Source organism: Halichoeres trimaculatus, unplaced genomic scaffold (genome assembly GCF_033239565.1).
Source record: "Halichoeres trimaculatus isolate MK-OKI-2021-1 unplaced genomic scaffold, fHalTri1.1 fHalTri1_scaffold_6, whole genome shotgun sequence".
Taxonomy (NCBI): Eukaryota; Metazoa; Chordata; class Actinopteri; order Labriformes; family Labridae; genus Halichoeres; species Halichoeres trimaculatus.
Genome location: NW_027437184.1, coordinates 28,202,864 through 28,227,656, shown reverse-complemented (window position 1 = coordinate 28,227,656; position 24,793 = coordinate 28,202,864). Strand labels below are relative to the sequence as shown.

The following is a 24,793-nucleotide window of genomic DNA, read 5'->3' as shown; positions in this document are numbered from 1 at the left end:
ACTACATACCTCTGACTTTATTTATCCTTTTGGCATAAATTGGGATTTTGCCATCCTCACAACATTTTGAAACCATTGTATCAATAATCTTTGTGATGTTTCCATTGTTGTAACTTCGTCCATCCCACACCATTACAAACAGGCAGACCAGTCTTAAAGGGGCTACATACATCCATGCCGTTGGACTGCAAGTCTTTAATAACAAAAAAGAAACCCTCCATACAAAAGTATATGTACATGGTCACTTACTGAACTGTAGAGCAGTTTATGGAAATGATCTAACATGGTTCATGTTTTAAATACAATACTTCTCAACAGTCAGCAAACACAGTGCTGGATCTGAAAAGGGAAGTGGGCTGCCGGTGGAAAGTCCATCTTTGTCACGCGGGACGATGCGAAGCAGCTGGACCCAGACACTGGTCATGAGATCAGTCTAACATCTGACAAGAATAATGAGCAAGTGGATGGGAAATAAATCTAAACATTGATTTCCTTAGAATCAAAGCACACAACAATTATTAAGAGACATAAATAATGCATTAATCGAATACCAGTGCAAGAAAGCATTGAGGACATGGAGACACGCGACAGAAACCACTGATCGAGAAGCCTGCTAGTAACACTTAGAGTGGAGCCTGAGTGAGACATTCAACAGAATACAGACACTGGATTAAAGTTCAGTCTACTGAAACAGAGAATCAGCGGACGATACATTAGCATCTGAGTTAACGTTGATGAGATGCATTAAAGGGAAAATAAACTCTGAACAAAGAGGACATGGAGGTGGACAGAAAAACAATTGCACAGTATCCCTGCCATGTGCTCTGTAGGACCCTCATCTTAAGACCTGAAGGAGAAAACGAACGACTCAAGCCGCTGAGAGGCCGGAGAGGAGATGCAGAGTGTCACTGTCAGGAAGTCTCTGATTGGACCACAGCTCCCACCTCGCTTTGTGTTAGAGGGATCCCAAAGGTCAAAGGTCATTGGTGGGACCACACCATCAAACTGCAAAAATGGATACATGCCAATGTGAAGCCTTGACAACCACACACTCACACACTCACACATACACACATCATAGCCTCCCACCTGCACACACCTGACATCATGCACCCAGGATGAAAGCTTGAGAAGAACGTTTGAATAAACGGTCACAGGTGGAAGTAGTGGGACAGCTCGAAGTGTTTGAACTAAATCATTTTGATCTGACCTCTGTCGTAAAGTTTATAGTTCAGGCTCAGACCACAGGAGTCTGGAGCAAACTGAACCCACATTTCTCTGCCCTAACAACCTGAGGAAAATCTGTTCTGGGATCTTAGTTTGGATGCAGCGGTAAAGCTCCTGTGAGGGAGTTTCAGTTTGTGGTAACTTTGGTGCCCCCTGTGGCCAAATCAGTACACCTTTTCTTTTTGCTGATCCTTTCTTATTCAACCATTCATTGTCCATTAATCCATTAATTAGTCAACCATATCTACCAGATGGATATTTTCCAAGGAAAATCTTCAGAAAGTTGATTCAGGTGGGATGTGTGTGTGTTGAAATGATCAGTCTTTTCATTAATCATAGCAAGTGTTTATGTCTAATTTGTGGTAATTTTTTTTTTTTTTTTGGTCTAATTATGAGACAGTTTCACCTGACAAGACCAGAAAACCTTTTAATTCAAGATATTTAAAAAAATTGTTGCATGAATTGCTTGCTAAAGTAAAAAAATCTGGATACAGGGTAAGAGCAATTTTCTTATAATGGTTTGATACAAGAAACTAAACAAGTACATTTTCCATATCCTATATGCAGATTTTTTAAGCAATTAACCCATCATTTTTTGTCTTGTTATGAATTGGTATAACTTTTTTTTAGGAATTTTTGGGTGAATGTGGCTCATACAGACAAATTGTACAAAAATGAGACGAAACATTTTGTTAGATTTTAGTTTCTTAAGTTCATGCAATAAAGAGGTTTAATTTTTTAGTTTCAGTCAACTTCATCGCTGGACAAAAAGGCCTCACAGGGGCTTCAAACCTCCAGACTCTCAGGGGTTTATGGGGGATCTGGGGCTTTTGGAGCAATTCCCAAGTGAAAACTTGAAGAGTTGCAGTTTTTATAACTTCCACTTAGTCAAGGCTGGAGGCTACTACCATGTGTCAAACTGCTTTGTAACTGCCACTGTGCTAATCTTTTGTGTTCTTCTAATAAAGTAAACGCAACAGAGTGGATCCTGTTTAAGTTTACACAAATGTGGATGTTAAATCAGAAAGCATGAACGGTACATGCCTAAAATGTTTAGAATTAGATGTCATTAGTTGAGCTTTTGCTAAAAGTGGAAGCTGTTCACCATTTTACCGTAGGATTTAATCAGGTATAACAGTGATTAATGTGACCTAGAATCCTACTGGTGACGGATGTTAAAACTACCAGGTAATCCTCACCAAGCTGCGGGTTCTGGCACAACATTTTCTGGATCTTCTCACTGCATCAGTCTTTGTCTTGTCTTTGCATTGAAATCAATCAGTTGGCAATAACATTATGACTGACTGTACAATCTTTTTGAATTCAACAACTTAACTCTACCTCTATTTAGCTTCTGCATTTTCAGGATTAGCTGAAACTGTCAGAAACACAACACAACAGTGTATGGTGTGTGGGGTGGTCGTGTGCAGCAGGGGTTTTACTGAAAGGTCTTTTTGATGTTTAGCATCTTCCATGTTATTAATGGAGCTGTTCGCTTATTTGGAGGACCTCCCCACATAATGTGCTCTATTAGGCTGCACAGGTGCTCTGTGTTATGGCTGACGGGTGTATTTTCTTACCTATTACACAACATAAGACCATACATGAGATTATGTGAGGTTTTTACAGGGCTCCATCTGGCACACACCTCTCTTTAGGCCCTGAGGTTCCTGATATGTTGTTATTTTCATGTGTGGTGGTCTAACAGTTTGAGATCAGTGGGAAATATTTCTGCTTAGTTTCTCTACGCTGAAACTGTTTTTGAAGAAAAGTAGGATGTTTAAATGTGTTATTGTTGTTTAAAGTATGTTGATGATGGCGTCGTGAATAACTTAAGCTCACTGTCCCAATACTTGCACTCCTGACTGAGTTTATTTAAAAGATCTTGATGGAAATGTTTACAATAAGTGCAAATTGGTCATTTTTCCAGAACCGCTCCGATGGTTTCAGATGATGCAATGAGGGAGTGGTAACCACTCCAGTCCTCTTCATTTTATGTCCCTGCCTTTAATATCCAAACCCCTGTGCAAGTTTCATCCCCTGCCTTCCTCCTCCTCACTTATCAGAGTTCTTGCGCGGTCGGCGAAAGCTGGACATGTTCTCGTTTAGTGCATAGATGCGTCTAGAGAACTCCTCAAAGCCGGCGACGTCCAGCTCCCCCAGCACCTGTTCATCACACTCTACAGCTACTGCATGGTCCACAGGGATGCAGCGGTAGTCCTCCAGCCGGGCCTCGTCTGCCACCCCTAACCCCATCCCCAGGCCTAAACCCGTCGCCTCTGTGCCCATGATCTCCTCGGCCTGCTCCACAGAGCAGCGCAGCTCTGGGACCATGCTAACAGGAGCCTGTCCTGCTACCAAGGAGCCGTTCATGGTTCCTGTGTGCTGACTGGAGGCGGCTGTTTCCTCACCAGAGTTCTGCACTGAGGAAGAGTTGGGTGCAGCAGTGCTGCTGGACAGCTGCTCCTCAGCCTCTTCTTTTTCTACTTCAACCTTCCTGTCGGTGCTCTCCACCTCCACCGCTGCCTCCCCACCCTCCTCCTCCTCCTTCTGCTCCCCCTCGTCGGCCTCTGTCGCCTCTGTCAGGCTAAGTGAGGCCATGCCAGCATCGAGGGAGGTGGACAGGTGTTGGGGTGAAGGGGAGGGAGGCGCCAGATTAGCTGGGGGCTGCTGTTGAGCCATAGCGGTGTTGTAGCTGGGTGGAGGAGATGGTTTGTGGTTGTGCTTGTCGGCCTCTGAGCTCGCCCTCTTCCTCAGGCCTCTGTCTGGGGAGCTGGTGTGGCAGGGGTAGCCGATATCTGAGGCAGCGGTGACGACAAGCTGGGACTTGGTCGGCACTGGGATGGAGCTGGAAACGTTGTGTCGGTCACTGTGAGGAACAAGCAGAGAGACGGATGCTGAATGAGTCAGACATGAATAAAAATCACAGCATAAAAAGAATGTGTTACACCTCCCAATTGATGAATCTGTTGATTTGGTTTTGTTAAAGCAGAAATATCACCCTTCCAGGTAGGTCGGAAAACTTTTAGAGTTCATAACAACTGTAATAAAAACCCATAATCCCCTACTTTAACCCCTCTCCAAGGACTTACTCTGAATTATGTTACTGCTAGCTCCAGCTACCAGAGGCTGACCCGTTTTCTTTGGATCTTTTCTCAGTGTTTTTTTCACTGAGTCCAGCTGATTGAATGTATGTCTGCTGCAGAGTAGATTACTGCAGAGCCATGAATTCTAAACAGACCCAACTAAACCCAGTTTAGTTGCAGAGAAAAAGCAGTTGAATGGATGCAGAAATACCTACATCATAACGCTCGTGTATTAAAAGTAGGAATTCATGCTCTGTCAGGTCGCTCTGCAAAACAAGACAAGCAAACAACATTTTAAAAGACAACAATATTATTTTCAAAAAAATCCTCCAAAGTCATACTCATTTGTAAATTCTCTTTTAATTTGACTTAAGTGGACGAGACAATCTCTTGGGTTTAGTGTGAACACACCTCAACAGGTCAGCATCAGCTCCTACAGCCAACACAAGAGATCAGGATTTCCTGAGAGGTCGCGGAGTCTCCTTTGAACACTGTCCTCCATTGGTTGTAACATGGCTTCTCCACCCAAAGAACTGATCCAGGAGAAAGACAGCTGCAGCCCTTTGTAAATCACCCACCTTACAACACTCAGAAAACATTTGTGCAGCCTCTGAGACTACATTCATGTTCCTCTGACTGGAAGCACGCAGCAGGCGTCCACCCAAGTATGTCAGACATTTTTCTCCATAACAGATAACAGATTCAGGATTCTGGACACCGAGCCCAAACCAAGAGCTGAAGCCATAAATTTACTTAAATGGGGGCCTCACTGGTTCTTCCGATAGCCACCATCACCAGACTGCTTAGCAGCCCCCTTAATGTGACCCCTCTGCTTTCTCAGAGGCTGAGGCACTGTAAGGTTGGGGTCAAAGGTGGAGAAGGGCCTCCACATGCTCACCAGTCATCCATGTGTGTTGGTTAAAGAGCTGAGGACAAATCCCTGCCTGTCTTGCTGTCCGTCTAAACGCTTCCCCGTGCCTTTGCACTTCCAGAGGAAGTCTTCCTTTAACAGCGACACCTCGGTGTACCCCATGATAAAACTGGTTGACACTTGCATCTGGTGTGTGCTGACTTTCTGTCTGATGGACGGTTTCACCACCAAACCCATGACAGATCGTAAAAATAGCCCTGACCTTGACCCATGCAGGCACCCAACACAGGTGGTCTGTAGAGGGTTCATAGACAGGACACAGAGCTGAGCAGAGCAGAGGAGCCTGTCTAAGTTTAGAGGGACACGTCAAACTTCAAAGTGCCAGCGATACAGTAAATGAGAACCATCCTTGATCTGAGGTTGAGTATTTAACCGTCTGGAGGAACAAACCTATAACTACTGTCACTCAACGTAAAAGGTAAACAGTTTTTTTTCATATGACTGGTACAGCCAGTCATATGGGTCACGTGTCTTTCCTAAAGATACTCTGACATAAAGGCAGAGAGTCCGGTATGTGAGAGGTGAAGTGTGCTTAACTTGGCCAGAAACATCCATCAAAACACATCATATAAACCTACTGACTTCACCCCGCACACCTAACGAGCACTTTGGCCACTTCTGCAGGAGAGCTCTTTCAGGAAAAACTGAAACAACGTGCTCCTTAGCACCTAATTTTCTGGAGAGATGAACGTACATATGGAATAAAAGCAGTTTAATGATTTGCCATCTAAAACACGTATCTGTGACTTTCCAAATGGAGCCATCATGCACTCTTTGGAAGCCGGTCCAAAAATTCAAATCCTAGTCTGGTAGAGAGGAGGAAAGACAGATGTCACGAGAAGTCAATTATCATTTAATTCAGGGGAAAATGTGCTTCAGCTTTTGAAACAAAACACAGGCTTGGAAACCGGAGATAACTGCTACTCAGTGAAGATTTGAAGGTTTCCATGCATCATTTATAAAAAACTAATGAGCGTCCGCAACTTTGATGAGTTCTGTCCTCACGCATTGGCTGATTAGACGGCTTTGAGTTGGATTAACATCCGCCAATTTCTTTGATTCTTCTCTTCGTCTGGTTCTCTCACATGATCCCATGACCCATTCAGTCTGGCAAACAACACCACGCACATAAGTGTTATTGACACTAGCATTAAAACCACACTGTCATCACCGGGCTTTCCTGTAATGAGGGATTTGGTAGCTCCAGGCAGTCAACACTTTGTCTCCATGGTGTTATACCAAGGCTAGGCATTTAAATCAAGCCTTCACACTTTATGTGTACGGCCAGTGTGAGCTTTATGCTGCAGACAGGTCTCTTTAAAAAAACTTTCCTGAGAGGTATTCAGTAACTGTATCTCAAACTGTGTTGTAGGAACAGAAAACACTTACCATGCATGAACTAATTGTGTATTCTGCAAAAATTCTTGGGGCATTGCGTGAGATTTTTCTTTATAAACATTTATCCCACTCCTGTTTCTGAAATTTCCTTTCTGTGCGTGAGTCATTCTTATGACACGTCCTCAAACAGCTTTAGGAAAAAGAGGTCGGAAGAAATTCAGAGGTTGAAAATGTCTGTTTTTGCGAGGGGAACTCATTTTTGGCCACTCGCTGTGTTTGGTGGAGGGCTCAGCTCAGAGCAGAGTCAGGTGTTTGCCTGATGCTCTTGATATGCAGCAAGGGGGGAGCTTATAGATACTCTATGAGTCCAGTGCTCTGTGCTGACTCATTGTCTCACCTCCAGAGGTAGTGAGAAGTTTTCTGTGTCTTCTGTTCTCAGTTTGTGTGTGCTGAAATCAGAATCTTACTTTCCTTTAGAGCTCGATAACAGTTTCAGATTTTTCAAAGATTGTGACCGGGCTCATCATCACTTAAGCATTTTCTGTTTACCCTTAAAGGCCCTTGGGCATTTTTTACACAAAGTTTAAACAGAGAGTTTTCTTTTAGTTCAGCTGGTCAGGTTTAGTTTTTGTTTAAGAGGCCTGTTTGTTTGCTACTTAATATCATTTGTCTTTCATAACATTACAATTTACTTAGCAGACGCTTTTGTCCAAAGCTACATACAACATTGAGCAATTGGAGGGTTGTGGCACCTTGTTCAAGGACTCAGTGCTCAGCAAATTATGCTAACCAATTCCATGCCGAGACTTGAACCAGCAACCCTCTGGCTACAAATCCAAGTCCCTATGGACTGAGCTACTGCCACCTCTTTTCCTCCTTCCTTTCAGTTGCTTGCGACTTCAGAGGCTATTCCTTTGAGATACCTTTAACCCCTTCCCAGTCCAAGATGGTGTCCCACTCCCCCTCACCAGAACTATTTTTCAAATTGGTCATTTTGGTCAAAACTCAAATATAGAAACAACTATGGGACTTTTAGTCACTATGCCCAGAAGATGGACTCTTTATCTTAAAGAGTCTTACTCTCTGGTGCCACAAACAAGCCCAGAGTTCTGACTGATACAGTACGTTTCTATTACATCAATTGTGATACATCAAGAGAACTAAAGAAAAATCTGCTGAACTTAACATCAACAACATTATGCTTTAACTTTATGGTTGGTTATGATAGCAGTTCATTTCAGGAGATTTTTGGTGATACTTGTTTACATTTTCTTTTTTAATTCCCTTAACTCAAATGTTCAAAAAAAACAAAAAACATTAACAACAACAAAAAAAAAATCCAGTTTCGCTGTCCTTGCCTAATGCAAGAAAAATTTTCCATTAACAGTCTAGTTGCCATGAAACTTGCTTAACACTTTTGGATGAACTGCAAAAACTTTGGTAGCCCTCATATGGCTAATCCAGCTCTGTTATCCATTTATGTTTTAATCTGTTTAAACTTTAACTCATATAATGAGCTGGACACTCTGGGACAGCAAATATCACACGTACAGAGCAAATGTGCTGTACCAGGTGAGCATTACTCTTGAGTAGTCTAACTTTAGAATGAAAATACTAGGGATGGGCAAGTACAGATACCAGCCTTTTTTCATGGTATAGGTACACGTGAAGGCTGCTGATACCAGCAGCCGATACTCTAGGCAAGAAAATCTTATGTTGAGCAAGTCCTCCTCGCCACTAGTTGCTGCGGTTTAACACCACTGCAAATGTGCGTTAGGCCCTGTTCAAACAACGTGAATGAAACAGGGAGAGTTAACAGTTAAACTGTTTCATTTCACACTTTAGTTTACTTTAAAAAATACTTCAACTCTGACAGTTGTTTGGTTTTATTGTGCACTGATGTACATACATTTTTATATTTATCAAATAAAATTCTAAACTCAGAGAGTTTTTTGTGTTTTATTTGGACTTAATGGCAGAGTGACTGTGCTGTCTTTGATCAAAATGATGTGTCACCGTTAACTGAAATTTTATGTATCAAAAGTAGTAGTAGTATTGTTACTCGGTAATGGTGAGTACTCAAGAAGGAGTACTCGTACTGGTATTGGTGTGCAAAAAAAGTGGTATCGAACATCCCTAGAAAATATTATCACGAATCCAAGTGTAACCTTAAGTGAATGTTTTTCATGTGGCTGTAGCTGAAAAGTTTTGGCTCTTTAAATTTAGGCAGACATCACATCCCTCCTCTGATAACTTGCCAGGCATCCCACAGACATGACATTAATTCTCCCAGCCCCACGCTCCTGTTCAGTAGTTGTTATTGTGCACTTAAAAATGTCATTTGGCATCTCTCTTACATTCCTTCTCTTAAATATGTGTTTTTATAAATGTTGGATGCTCTCTGATTTAATGGCTCATGCTGCTTTAATTCACACTGAGGCTACAATAATAGCATCAATGACATAACTTTATGAACGCTCATAGTAGCACAGAAAGTAAACAGAAAAACTACTCAGCCTTTCCATAATAAACCTCTGAATGTAAACTTCTAAAAGGGAAGGGGCTTAATCTCAAAGGGCAAAGATTTCAAACTCCCGAGCAGCTTGGTCTAGATCCAAGGCATTTACGATGAGCAGAGTGAATTCATGACAGTAGCTCAACCATCCTGATGGGAAAAAGGTCTGTTGCTCATCCCTGATGGACCATATGCAGCTGTGTATTGATAGGTACACTTCACTGGAAGCCCAGAGCTGCCCACCTACAGTAAGTCTTTTTAGTTTCACTGGGCCCCAGTCTCTCTTTCACTGCCACACAACAGCTTCAGTGCAAACTGTAACTGCTGCTGAGAAGCCTCTGCCTAAATCATCAAGCAGAAAACTTGACATGCTGATCCAGAAATAGTCGTCTCTCTTCCAACACTTTCTGCCTGCTCTCCCTCTTTCCACCGCTGATGTCAAACCTGGCATGTTTCGGGCCGAGTCAGGAATTCACAAAGCCAGACTTTTCCACCGTCCAATCACCTGACAGGCTTCTCTGCATAATCCCACTCATATCCAAACCATGCTGAGGTTCTTTGACTTTTGGTCAAATCAAACGTGGGCAGACAAGCTCCACGCTGTCATTTGATGTGGTGGAGGGAAATCCCTGTGAAACTTCAAGGTGAAAACTAAATTTCTTTTTGATACAACAGGGCAGCATTTATGTGCTTCATTTCCTCTACACAGCACTTCGCTGGATTTGCTTGGATCTATTCTTCTTGTGGTTTTCCAGTGGCAAAGGTTCTGGATAGTACATGGTCCTTTTTGGTTTCACTCTGGCAGAGGTTTGTAGTGAGCTGAGCAGATACTCAAACTGAATGAAGTGAACTGAATTACCTTACATAAACTTCTTGCCTGCCTTCTTAGTGATCTGCCAACCACTGGTTTGATGTTTCCCAGACAAACACATTCCTTGTGTTAGCTTTAACAACTCCACTTTGTTGAACATTAGGATTTAATGTCAATAATTACAATAATTATACATTACTCCTACTGGGCATTTGTGATCACAGTCTATGCATAAATGAAGCCATACAAGGACCAAATACTCAACACTTGAGATCATGGTCTGACTTTGTTGAAATATACGACCAAAAACCAAGCAGCAAGCCTCAGTGTAAAGATATGACGCCTCTGTGTAAGTGCTGTTCTTGAGATGCCACTTGAGACTGGCAGTAAAAAAACACAAAAAACCACAGGCACCAACCCAATAAAGGTGATTTTTTATAAAAACAACAAATATTAACATATTTACAGGGGGTCTAAAAAATGGTTTGGGTCTGAGTACCTCTCTTTTGACACACACACTGTGAGAGGTGAATTTTCTCTTTTCCTCATCCAAACTCTAACAAATCTAGATTGATTTTAGGATTTCCAGTATGGCCCCTGACAACGATAGGTTTCAAAACTCTGTATCAGAAACCAATGGGTGACATCACAGACGTTTTGACCATATTTATATGGTCCATAGTAGGGATGAGTACCTCTCACATTTGAAACTATACGTAACCAATGTCCAGAACCTGGCTACGGTACTAGTACTCAACAGCACCAATTTCCGGTACTTTTTTAATGTTTATGTCATAAAAAATATCAAATTGTTGAATTATAATAATATATATATATATATTTTTCAATTTAACACATTTATTCTTCAATATATAACCATGCAATGCTGTGTTCATGTCCAGCAGGGAAAATCACCTACTTTTCCACTCTCTCACAGTCACAGGGATGCATTCAGGTACCTAAACATGGTACCTTTTGGTTTTAGATGTATCTGTACCCAATACTTTTCACAGAATTCAATCGGTACCCATAAAGTACTTTATTCGGTACCCATCCCTAGTCTATAATGAAATCACATGATTTCCAAAAAGTAGTCTGACCCAGGGGCCATTGCACCATACTGGTATTTTACAATAACCATCTTCTTGGACAGTGAAACATTGATATTGTGTTAGAAAAAGGTACAACACTTTGTAACTAACACTGTTAGAAAGGCTCATCATTTTTGCTTTAAGGCCAACTGGAGGAACAAAGAAGACTAAACTGTAGGGCTGGGATGATATGCTATTCTCGCACAGTGATTTTTTAATGATTTTTGGAGTGCTGATTCAATCTAAGTTGCGATTCTTCAATATTTACGATTTTTAGTATGCTTCTTTGACACTAGACCACGGGAAAAAGTTAAATGATGATGATCATGTCTACACACTATATCAGGAGCCATATTTTCCCATAAAATGCACATCACATGAGTCGGGGAGAAACATTTCACCCTCTCCTGAAAAAAATTGGTAACTTTTTTCAAATCCATTTTACAAACAAAAACTGAAATAAAGAAAGCAAGAAAACAAAAGGATTTTTTGACAAGGAATCCTGATTTTGATATTGTCAAACAAAAATCCTAATATATCAATTTTCAATTTTTTCTCCACCCCTACTAAATTGTATCAATAACTCCAAATTATTTGAATTATTCAGTGTTTGGAGAGTCATTTCTTTTTTCCCAGAACATCAGACAGTCGGGATAAAGAAATATTCAAAATCTCCACATTTTAAACCCACTAGCTACCTGACAAGCCAAACATACCTCCTAATTTTTTTATCAGTTAGATGATATCCTTCCATCTTTCTGTTTTGAGACTACAGCTGTCTAAATATGTTCACATCATGATACACAAGGGGGCTACAGTGGTTTTGCTAACTTTTTGCTCTCTTTGGTTCTTTGGGGATGTTCACATCCTGCAGCTGCAGCCCTGAACCTCTCCGACCTGCCTTGATTGCCACACCTTGATTGCCTCCTCTTGTGAATGAAGCACTGCTTCCAGGCACCGGTGCAGGATCGGGGCCATGTGAACTTCTGCCAGGCCCACAGCGGATGTGGAGCGGCAAATGGGAGCATGTTGAACGCGTTTGCTTTGATCTCCGCAGACTGTGGAGTTTACAAAGAGTGGCTCTCTGGTACTGTCTCTGTCTGCCTCCTGGTAATAGATTCACCATTCTTCCACTGCTTTGTATCCTTCATTGAAGTTGAAAAAAAAAAAAAAGCATACAGGCCATTTTTCACAAAGGCTGGATTGTATATATGATGACATGCTATGATGTGTTTCTGAGGCAGCACTGTTTGGAAATGTATAAAGATTTTATCAGCATGCTAGATGAGTCCTTATAGTCGCTGAAGAATATTTCCTTGGCACTGCAGTATTTTATGGTCTTACATGCACTCTGCTTTTGCATCATGTCTGTTTAAACTTCATACTGAACATGTGCTCCCACTGTGTGGGTTTGGCTCTCCTTGCAGGCTGGATCCATGCTGAATTAGTTCTTCTTGGAGGGAGCATGCATTTCAAAATCATTTCTGGAAACATCGCCCTCGGTCATATCCTTCATCACATCATCCCTGTTTGGGTGCGTGGAGGAGAGGTGGCATGGAAGAGGAAGCAGATTAGCCTCTTTTTCACAGTCTACATGGTAATTACATGCAGCTGCCATGTAGTTTTTTTTAATACATCCATATTTCATAAGCTGGATCCAAGTGCTGGAAACTGTATCTGGATCCAGGTCACTCAAAGCAGAGAATGGCAGACTGGAACTGATAGGGGAAGAAATGGTGCAACAGTGTGTGAAGCCAAATCAATGCATATCCTTCTTATTACAGGGCATTGCAAAACACTTACATCCTTATTGATGCCAGAGCTTTAAGTTAGGTCAGAAAGTGCAGTATGCAGGCTCTCTGAGTGTGAAACCTGTTACTGCTTTCTTTCTTTTGAAACAGTTGGATTTCGTAACAGATCTTGGATTTTTGCGTAACATTAACGCCCATTGAACTTTAAATTGCACAGCTCCAGCCTCACCATCTAACCTCTCTTTCTCATTATAATTATTATTATTTCATTTTTCTGTAAATATTCCCATTTATATATTTTATTATTTTATTTTATTTTATTTTGTCACTACTATTTTTGTCTTTATATTTTTGCACATCTGTATATCTTATATCTCAACTTTTTTTAATATTCTATATGCATTTTCATTATTTTCTTGTTAAGTGTTAGCAACAACACACCAAGTCAAATTTCTTGGATGTGCAAATGTACTTGGCAATAAAACTTAATTGTGATTCTGATTCTGATTTAATTTCATCCGCTGTATCAGTGCAGAAGATCTGAAGGACAAATGGTTTGCTTCTCTCAGTATGGCTTTGGATTCAGGAATTCAGAGTAGTATAATGGCTGCAGTGTCTTCCTGCTGCCATGAAATATGAAATTGCTCATTTCATTCGAAAGCACCCAGGTGACTCATTGACAAGCAGACATACTGTGTACTATGTGTCAAACACAGTTCAAAGATCATCAAAGTACTCTGACTTTGAGCTACCACACACTTAGCATACAAATGCAGCCGCTAACCAGATACACCAGGTAGACTGTTTAACATATCCATGGTGTGGAGTATATTGCACACCAATCCAGGAAACACCTGACAGATGGCATTTTGGAAATGCAGTTCCTTAAAAAAGCTCTTGGGTTGGCTGTCAGATTCATTACAGACCAATCAGAGCAACAAAATATTTAAAACACCAGGTGTGCTCTACTCCGCCAAGGAGGGGAATATGTAATGCCAACTTGACAGGCAGAAGTTTTCATATCAACTCATGGTTTTTGAGGGTTTTGCAAAGAAAATGTGCACATTACAGACCTGCAGTCACTTCTTGCTTATGCCACAACAAAACTACACAATATGCTAACTAGAAAAGCACTTAAGTCCTACTTTAATGTTATACTTCCTTTCAGCAGACTGTATGCTACAATTTGGTGTTAGTTGCAGGTTTGTATGATAATTTGTTTCCTGACAGTGTTGAAAATTATGATGACCCAGCACATATTTCATATTCCAGATCTTAGTATCCAGAATATTTCCAGGATCTGGATGGTACTTTTACATCTGTCAGAAATAATGGAGACCTTGTCTTGTGTTGTTTTGCAAAGCAATCCAACCATTTATTGTGGAGTTATGTACACATATAGTAAAAACGGCCGTATCTCACAATGATAAAGAATCCTTTGAAAAAATCCTGGATCCAGACGGTGATCCGGATCACCTCCAAATATTACTTACTTCACACAGGCAGACAAACTCTCCCAAAACATAACCTCCTTGGAGGAGCTAAAAATGGCTGCTCCTGTCAATTTCTGATCAGAAACAAGCCAATCAGCTGGAAGCTTTGCAAGATGGATCCACATAATGACAGACGAGAAATCTAGCCATTCCATATCCCCACATATTTGTGCGGATGAAACTGAGGCAATGGCCACACGAAGCCGCGTACCTAAAGTGAATATTTTGGAAAACTCACTTTCATGGTTTCATATATACAACTGGAAACAGAGCGGTTAATTCTGATTGGCTGGCAAGGGTTTCACTTTGAGGCACATCTTTTGGCCGGTTTGAACGGTGCGTGTGAATGGAAGTGTTTTTAAAAAACAAATGAGAGGGGATATTCATTGTTTTTTTTTAAATACCTGACTACATTTGTACAAGGCCAAAATCAAAAAAGTGACAGTCCTTGCTATGAAAGCAGCGGAGCCAAAAATCTGGACCACCTGAATCAAAGGTATGGTCACAGGTTGGAATGTTGCGACAAGTTGTATGCTTTATTGATAAATAGTTTTAGACTAACAGTAATATAATAAAATATGATTGATGATTGAAATTGATGATTTCTGGAAGAGCACAGGGAAGGTTTTGTCCTGTCCCCATGGTCTCATTCATGCAAAGGAGTGCAGCAGGAGCAAGTAACTCAACATTGGTCACAATTCTTACACAACCTCCACACACACACATTCACGTACACACATTTAGCTCCAGGGTTAGCAGGCCCAAGCTTTCATCTAATCTATCTCTGGGCCCTTCCACTTCCCATTAAAGCAGGGGGGGAGGAGGGAAGATTTCAGGGCTCGGGCTTTTCATGGCTTCTTACCTTTCAAAACAAAAGATTATTCAATTAATGTGTGTAATACACATTTTCCCCTTTGCTGACCCTGGGAGAGAAGGAGATCAAAGACAGCTTTCTTTTTATATGGGGCAGTGAAGCTGAAGTCTGACACAGCCGCAGTAAAGGGTTACTCACAGGCCATAAGACCGCTGAAGGAGAGACGCAGGGATCTAAGCATTCCACTTCAGTGGGACAGAGTGGCTGCTGCAAATCTCATCTAACACTGTTTCCTTTTTTAAATGTTGTGTTTGATGATTATGTGCAGGAGTGATACACCTTCAAGTATAGCCCCTGGGTTGGAGAGGTAAAGCTCAAGCTTACCTTTTAGTGAATACTGGGCTGTGTTGGACCGGAGACTTTAAATAACAGACAGAGCCACTGTGGTGTCACCACTCGCTCAGCCAAATCTCCAGTGTGGAGCGGCTGGTGAACCATGCATACCAGTTAACTGAAAAAAAGCCCTTTTCTTAGTGGTGTCTGCTGTAATCTCCCTGGGAACAAGCCAAAAACCATAGATGCCTACTCACTGACAAATAAGTAAATGTATTTCAGATAATGAACAAGCCACCAACCGAGGCATAAATCAGTACAATCAAACTATTATTCCTCCCACTGTTTTTGTAAAAGACCAGTTATTATCAGTCTAGTGGGGTCATAACTTTAGGCATAAAAAAGTAGAAGAAGAAGAAGTAGAGGCAGAAGTAGCAGTACTTAACTCATTGGCTGCCAGTCATTTTCAGAGCATCTCGAACAATCTTTCAAGACCCACAGGATATTGTTTTCTATGACTATGTAAACACCAAAATTACCAAAAGAAGAGTAGATTCTCCTCTTTCATGACTCTCTTCCTGTTTTTGATAAAAAACAAACAAACAGAGAAAACATACTTTTTTATACTGCGCTTGTCTTGAGCACTCCATCCATTGATCCTTTTCATGATCTCTGTCATCTTTTCTCACGATGGTGCCACCCTTTCTCTCTGAACTACCGCGACACATTCTCAGTTGGAGCGTGAGCTGCCTCAACTTTTCGGACTTGCAGTGTCTCACTATGCCATCTGGTATCTTCTTCTCATATCTATGTTGTTCTCTCATCCAAAGAGAGCACCACTCTCACCTACAGTAGTTTAAAATCCTGGTACGGATTGAAAGCTCCGCCAGACACCGTTTCTCCCCACTGAAAAACACTGTTGACTTCTATAGACCCAGGAAGTGCTCGGGTTGTAATCAAATTGACATCTATAGACATCAATGGCCCCATGAGTTAGGTTTTCTATTATCAGGCACTAAAGGAGTTACCAGCCCAGATAGGTTTTAAAAGTAGAACAGGAACAAAACAGAAAAACTGGAGGTGGGACAACATGTGTTTATGTGACATTCATACTGAAAGTGTGTAAAATTATTCGGCCATAATATGGAAACATATAGAAGGAAAATAATATTGCTGACCAATTTCTTTAGTTATTCAATTAATTCTTGTCTTTTGGCCTTCATGTCTTAAGTTTTCCGTTTTCTTTTCCCTTAAAGCTTTAGGTTACATGTGCTGTGGTTGCATGATTTTTTTCTGTGTACATCAAAGTGTTCATGAGATAGAGAGAAGTGCTGCAATCACAGTGATGAGACTGAGCTACAAGAGAAAAATACTCATCACAAAATGTTTTTAAAGTATGAATTTATATTGTGTTTTTCTTATTTTTTATCTTTTTGAATAGTATATTCATAATAAATTTAAGGAAATACATTGTTATAACTAGGGATGGGCGAGTACCGATACCAGCCTTACTTTGAGGTATTGGTACTAGTAAAGGCTGCCGATACCAGCAGCTGATACTCAAAGCAAACAAATCTTGTGTTAAATCCTTCTCGTCAGTAGTTGGCGCTACATTGCTGACACCACAGCAAATGTGTGCCAGGTCCTGCTCGGACAATTTGAATGAACCAGGTAGAGTTAACAGTCAAACTTTTTTATTTTGCACTTCAGTTCATTTGGAAAAAACAAAACAAAAAAAGACTTTTGTTAGTTGTGTTTTTGCACTTTTGTAAATTTATTACTAACAAATGAACTTGAAGGGAATTTTTTGTGTTTTATTTTAAACTGAATGGCAGAGTGACTGTGCTGTCTTTGTTAGAAATTATCTGTCAATATTAATTGATTTCAGTTGTCAAAAGTACACGTGGTATCAGTACTGGGTATCAGTGTTTGCTCAGGAGGGAGTACTCATACTGGTATTGGTCTGAAAAATAGTGGTACCATCTATTTCCCTTCAACATTGGTCTCAGTGACCTCAGAGAGAAGTACCTCAGGAGTACAGTGTGTGTCTGAGTCTTACCATCGAACCAGCAGGCCATGTTCCAGGAAGTTCTTCAAGTTTGGTAGAGTCTGCTGCAGGTCCGGGGTGGTCAAGCCATGTTGATATCTCAGCTGCAAGAAAAGACAACACATGGTGTATTTATAACCTCAAACAACTGACCATCTACACACATACAATCTACAGTCCAGAACATAGTGTGTGGTGGGAAAACACCATGAACTGGACGCGTATGCTCACTCTCCATGTTTGGTTTTTTGTTCAAAGTAGAAGACATACCACCTAGAAGAGAGGTCTGAAGTCTGCATTCTTTCGCCATGACATGTTTCTACCCTCCCCTTCAGACTATTACTCATCTGGACACACAATGGGCATCCTTCCCCGATAACAGGCGTGTGCACTAATATGTAAAGTGTGTGGAAAGACAGGGGATGAGATGCGGGTGGTAAGGGAAAGCAAACTCCCCGCTCGAACATCTGGACCAAATGGGGCAAAGAGAGCACATTAGAATCTCCATTACACTCTCCCATGATGTCTCCCACTCCTTGCAGTAGACCTGCCTCCAAATGTAGCCTTCAGTGTTCCCGCCCTTCTACTTTATTTAATTCATTATGATGGAATCAAGTCCAGGGGTAATATCAGCAAAGCCACCTTGAAATTTCAGCTTTCGTGCCAGAAAATTCTCGTCTCAGTGTTGAGCGATGGCTCAGCAAGCCGACTCATGTCCTGCAGAGTTTATTTAACCTACATCACCGAACAGCTGAGGAGCATCATGCCGCACATCCAGCATATATATCTCTGAGGCCCCTCTGTCACACACAATGCCTGCAGCAGCCGACATCTGTTTTGTTTCCACATGGGAACCCAGCAACCACTCGTGATTTTTACACATACACTTCTGGAGAAGAGATGAAGCACAGAGGACGCTGACACTCCACTCACCCAGGATGACAAAGTGCTTCTTCAAAGTGTTTCTTCATACGAGCACTCTCTGAATGAGTGACATGATGAAAAAATATGGAAGCAGTATTTCCTTCAGCCTCAGGAAGTGAAGGCCACACTGCAGAACTTTCCTTTGGAGAGTTTTATTTTACAATTCATGAGGAGATGGTTTTTGGGGACTCTGCAGCCCTTCAAACACACCAGTACCTGTTCTGTCCTGGTAATTGGTGTAAAATCCTCTAAGAGTTGGGGTGTCCTCAGCCCTAAACAGTGAGTGTGTTATCCGCATTCAGATGTTGAGCAAAAACAGCACACATCAAAAGATGCATTAATGCCCAAACTAATCAAAGTGCAACATTTCCTGTTCAACATGAATCTCTCATGTTGCTGTGTTAAGTTTGTAAAAGGCTCAGATTTCACTCTGAACCACCATGTTTTGATCCTTTTAAATTAATAAACATAACCTCCTTGGCGGAGGTAATTACCCTTTCAGCTAATAATGACACTGACTGGTCCTGTCAATCTCTGATCAGAAATGGCCAATCAGCTTGAAGCTTTGCAAGATTTATCCAAATAATGTTTCATTCTTTTTTGTGTGGATGAAACTGAGGCCAAGTCCACAGGTAGCCTAGTATCTGGGAAATAGCACATATTTTTATATGTTTAGGCCTGTCACATGAAACTGCAGTTTCACGTTATTAAAAATCATGTTTTCTCAAAACTATGGCCAAAGTCAAGATTTTGGAAAACTCCACTTTCATAGATTCATGTTTACGTCCGGAAACAGAGTTTTTGGTTCTCAGGCATAACAACTGAATAACAGGGGTTAATTCTGATTGGTTGGCAATGATGGTAGAGGTAATAAACATTCAAAAAAAGGATTATGTAGTTTGTTGACCTGTAATTCAATACTGTTAAAAATACATTGTATTTGCAGTCAGAAGTCATTACTCAGCCAAAAAGCCTCTAATAATGATTTGGATCAAATTCTTGGAATTTCTTGCCAGAACATAATCTAGGACCTTCCTTACTAAGCCTTTTCTATTTTTTGCTGCTAGAGAACAGTGGTTTTGAATTTTGTGTAGGGCATGGTCTTTGGCAAAAATCAAGTTAAAAAAAAAACAACGTATCATGACCTTTGTAGTGTGATAAGTATATTGTAACACTGCCCTTGTGTAGGGCTAAATTATGGATCAACGGATCAACTACATCATGTGTCATCAGGTTAGTCTGTTGGTTTTGAAGGACAGAGTCAACATCTGATGTGGGAGGCAAACCATGAGCCAACAACTTCTGTTGTCAGCTTTACAATATAAACAACCCCAATCAAGCTACGCACCAAAGAAAAGTTTAAACTAACAACATTCAGACGAAATTAAGCAGTTTACTTTGTCACATTGAAAAGCACAACAAAATTTCCTTTACTCACTGAAAAGCATTAAAACATGCTTTGATTTTTTTTTTGTTTTTCAAGAGCCACAAAAGTCAACCAACCAAATCCTCTGAAATAATATCCTGAACCCTGACACTGGTTTAACACAAGTTTCCTAAAGTTTCCTGTGGAGCCCCAAGCTACACCACAGGTCGCGCTTTGGGAGGGAAAGCTTTACGGTAGTATGACACTGACGACAGTGCTGGTCATTTTAAGACTTTTCATACTGCTTAAAAAACAATTTCTTTCGAAATATTTAATGCCATGGTATAAGTGACGTCAAAGAAAGGTTGAGTAGGACTGTCGGACAAGGGTCAACAACACCATATCTAGTTCATTTATAGTAGTATATATGTCAAATTTTGTTAAAGTTTTACAATAAGCCTGATTCTAAGCCTCATCCTTGAAGGGAGAAATACATATAATATGTATTAAACACTGGTGTCTCCTCTGTGCTTAGTATCAGCATTAACCAGACATCAGGTGTTTGTATTTGATCAAGAATTTATCATTCAGATCTAAAAAGCAAGAGTGCAGAAATTTGACTGACATAATGGGAGGACTCCAGGGTTTTTATGCTGATAGCTCTTATCATTAGCCATATTTATAACCTGCTGTGGTAAGCAGTGACTCTCGTAAGCTTGATTAATGACCAGAAGAGGAGTTCACACAGACCACATGTGCATGCGTGTCAAATCTCCGCTCAACATGAAACGGTTAAATCTGATTCTGACTGAACAGCTGCCAGAATAATGTGTGAACTCTACGGTATGAACTGCGTGGTATGTGTGTAACATGTACCAGAGTGTTCATACGTGTGTGTACCAGAACTACAGTGTTGGTGCATGAGTATGTTCTGACTTTTAACAGTGCTCGTCAGCTGTAGAGACAACAGCCTGGACATATCAGAGGAGGGTTTTATCAAAGGAGAGCAGAAGGTGTGTCACCTCAAAAACCAGCTGTTAATGGAACAGTCCAAAAACCACAAATGACAGCATGGAGATCTATTCATTGCTCAGCGTAAACACCAGGGTCTGATGGTGCTGTGCTGTCCACAGAGCCTGCTCACCAGAGCTGACTTTGAAAGAGAAGTCCAAGATCAATAACACCACAAGTTTAGAAGAGTCAGCAGAGAAACATCAGGCTGGGGGGTTACTCTTGCTCAGTCCAGATGCTTGAAGAAAAATCTCATGAAAATCTCCAAGTCTAAAAGTATGAGTCAGAAATCGTGACTGAGATATGAACAAATAATAAATATCATGTCTTAAGCAGCGGAAATCAGTGTTTTTTTTTTTCAAAAAGACTGCCTTTGATTATTGGTTACAAAACACAACAGGCCGTTTCAAGTCTCACTGCTTTGCCTGAACTCTGACATGAGTGTAAAAACCACACTGCATGTCTGACAGGAGCCCTATGTCAAATTACATGCCTGTGTGTCTGAGAGTGTGTGAAAGGGAAAGAGCATGAGTGTGCATCCATATGTGCGCCTCCTATTGTGTTTAATGCTGTGAAGAGATCCAGCAAAGCGTGCAGCGGCACAGAAACTGGATATGGGTGAAGACAGAAGAGTGATGTGTGACATCACTGACTTGCTCTGGGCACACTTCATTACTTACTCCAGAGCTGTTTGTGGGGGATTAAAAAGCTGGAGGATTCTTCCCCTGAAGAACATGTGTGAATGTTTTAGATTTCGATGAAGAATGCAACTGAACCAACAAACTTCATGATGCAACCATAGCTGTTCCGAAACCACAGTATGAAATACTTCCAATAAAGCCATAAATATTGGATCAGTAATAGGGGAGTGCAGAAGTCCAAGAATTCCCCTTTTTTTAAACCCAGAAATAAACTTTAACCACTTTGTAACAGCAGCCTATGCTGCAAGTTTGGAGATCCTGCCACAGGAGACTGTTTTTTTCTGTGAATGTATCATGGGTCATCACATGCCAGTTGGGGGTGGAAATCAATTCAGAATAATACTGAGTCAGTTATTCATTACAGTCCCTCCTGGTCCCGGCTTAGACTGTGCGAAGAGAGGAGCTAAGAGCAGGGGTGTGTCCAGAATTTTAGACTCAGGTGGCCCACTTAAGAAACTGACTTATACTGGGATGGCTTAGAGTATGTGCAACATGCACAAACCTGCAAATGTATCATTTATAAACGGTATGCATGTGACATTACAGCAAGTGGAAGCCACTGTGGTTTCGCCCACAGAGTAGCAAAAAAAGGCAGATGAGTGGCAGCGTTGGCTTGAATATTGTCTTGACTTAAAAACGATATAAAAAAATGGGAAAAAAACAGTTTGATTGATTGAATGACCAAGTTTGAAAAGCCATCTAAACTATTTTTTTGACAGGCTACTGAAAGACAAAGAAAAGAGAAACTGATGGATCCCTGCAATTTAAAGAAATAATCCAGGCAACGATAGCTGGATTTGCAGTCCCCATTGTGTGTATTGCAAAATTGCTAAATGTTAGCATATTTCATTCAGCTACGTTTATCATGACCGAAACGTTTTTTTTTCTTTATTTGTGTGATTATGAACGTTGTGCTTGACATGATTTGTAAACTAACTTAAACCGAAGCTAACCCAGTTTTCCAAATAAGGGAGTACTCCAGCACAAAGCAGTTGTAGCTGTGTTGTATAAGTATTTGACACTAGCTATATTTAAACACCAGCAAGGATACGATTCCTGGCCACATGTCAATGTTCTTTGGTAGCTTTTAAGAATCAATGTTGAGGCCAACTGTCCTTAATTTTATGTAATATTCAACAATTCTCCTGGTCTTGTTGTGATTACTGCAGCACTCCGCAATGTTAAGTGAGTGAGTTAATCTTGACTGGTGGTTGGATTTACAAAAAACAGTGTTTCAGACATTGTTTTCCTATATCCCTGTCAACTGATTCTTTAAAATACACATTAAGGCAGTGTTTGGCTGGAATAAAAAGTTAAAGTTTTTACAAAAATGCTGAAACCAGCAGAAGTCTTTCAGCAAACAGTGCCATTAATGTGTTTTGACCGACAGACAGCATGCTGGATTTTCCTTGCAAGGCCTGATTGTTTTCCTCCACACCTGTCCTGCGAAGTGTCAGTGTGGAATACATTTTGAAATTTTAAGTAACAGCATGGGGAAATGTGCTACATTTAAATGTAAGGACACCTACAGGCAGCCTGTTGCAACACAGTCCAAATAGTTGTTATTAACACAAGTCCTGCCTCCAACAGGGCAAATAGCCAATCATAGCTGTGGATTTTGAGGTGGCACCTTGGGTGGCCAATCAGATATCCAAGGGCCATCCTTTAGACACCTCTGTCCAAGAGCTACAGCTAGTGAGATGGAAGTGCTGTACAGAGAGTGCAAATATAAGCTAAGCCTACCAGAAGCTGCTCCAATGTGAATGATCACAAGTCTAAAATTAGCTTTAGCATTGTTAATTTGGGCTTAACTTGAGGGCTGAGCTGCTCCAGTGCTATTTGTCCATATATAGGATATTTATTTCTGCCTGGTTTATTTTTTTCATTTTGAAGCTATAAATGACTGTCACATCCTCCCACTGTGTCTCCCAGTTATTTATTTAATTAAGAGTTTAACTGTAGCAAGGTTGCCAAAAATGTCAGCAATCAAGCTGTTGTTCATACAGTGTGAGCAGTAAACGGCTGCTACTTTCTTCTTTGGTATTGTTGCGACCGAGGTCGTAATGTGTTTAGTTTTTTTGTTTGTTCCTTTGTTTGTCATCCAGCACGGCTGTAGTGTGTGTGTGTGTGTGTGTGTGTGTGTGTGTGTGTGTGTGTGTGTGTGTGTGTGTGTGTGTGTGTGTTGAAAGCGTGCCTGCTGTGAGTGTCTGCAGGTAGGCCTGCCTTTGTTCTGATTGGCTGATCATCGGGATCGGATTGGCTGGGCAACGATAAAAGGCGACCGATGACGTCAGCAAGGCAGGCAGGGGAATCCCATCTCCCTCCTCTCCCCACCACCACGCCACGCGGTGCCACGCCACGCGGTGCCACGTCACGCGGTGCCACGCCACGCGGTGCCACGTCACGCGGTGCCACGCCACGCGGTGCCACGCCACGCGGTGCCCCGCCAAATGGTCCTTTGTTTAAAGTCTTAGTTTGGTTACTCTTATTTTCTGGTAATTTTATCTTAAGTTAGTTTGTAATTTAGTTGTCCTAATTTCTATAATTATCCTTTGCCATTCCTTGAGTTGTTTCTGAGTTAATGTCGTTGTTGGAAAATATTTTGGGTTGATTTTTTTTTTGTAAATAAATACTTAAAATTGTTTCACCTTAAACTCGTTTTGATTTTCGTGGCTGCTTGGGACTTGGGGGAAATGGGTCATCATGTTGTGTTCTGGCCTCCCCTAGACGGGGCATAACAGGTATCAAACTGTTGAAGATGGCGGTTCAGAGATTGGGATTGGTTTTGAGAAAAAATGGACCTGACAAACACAAAAAGGTCAAAACTTAATCCAAATTCAGTTTCACTTGACAACAAATAAATGTTTGAAGGGCCACCAGAGTTGCTGCTTTAGACTGTCTTTGTAAAGAGATATGTTTAACCTTTTCAGACAGCTTGGATGACTGAACACTGCAGGCCAACAGCTGACCCCGAGCACACCCCACAAGACCCAATCAATATTCATAAAGCAGTCTGGTCCTCCCTGGTGGAAGCTGCTGTTAGTGTCTCCTCAGAGTGCAATGTATGTGCATATAAGTGAGCTGCTTGTGGCCTTCATGGCCTGAGGAGGCATACATCCTGGAAAACCCGTCATTTACCACCCTCCCCTTCTTTTCTGCGCTCTTATAACACACAGGAAAAATATAAATGACTTGGCAGTGTCATTTGGGAGGAAGTTAAAGGAGCAAGGAGAGTTGGAAAGGAGATGTTGTGTAAGGCATTTTAATGGCACGAACACGGGTGTCATTTTCAGTTGCTGACTTCATGAAAGCTATGATAAGAAGTATAACAAACAAGTCAAGGGTTTGTACTCA

The 24,793-nt window shown here is 41.2% G+C and overlaps 1 protein-coding gene across 1 annotated transcript in view; it reads right to left on the bottom strand.

Moving 5' to 3' along the window:
* Positions 1-2,635: 2,635 nt before the first annotated feature.
* The window catches only part of uvrag (UV radiation resistance associated gene), a 162,312-nt gene continuing 140,154 nt past the window's right edge, over positions 2,636-24,793 (bottom strand). Inside the window, exons 14-15 of the mRNA XM_074673102.1 lie at positions 17,450-17,541; positions 2,636-4,096 (exon numbers count right to left, since the gene is read on the bottom strand). Coding sequence (XP_074529203.1) covers positions 3,283-4,096; positions 17,450-17,541 — 906 coding nt within the window. The 3' untranslated portion in view covers positions 2,636-3,282. The remainder of the gene's footprint in view (positions 4,097-17,449; positions 17,542-24,793) is intronic.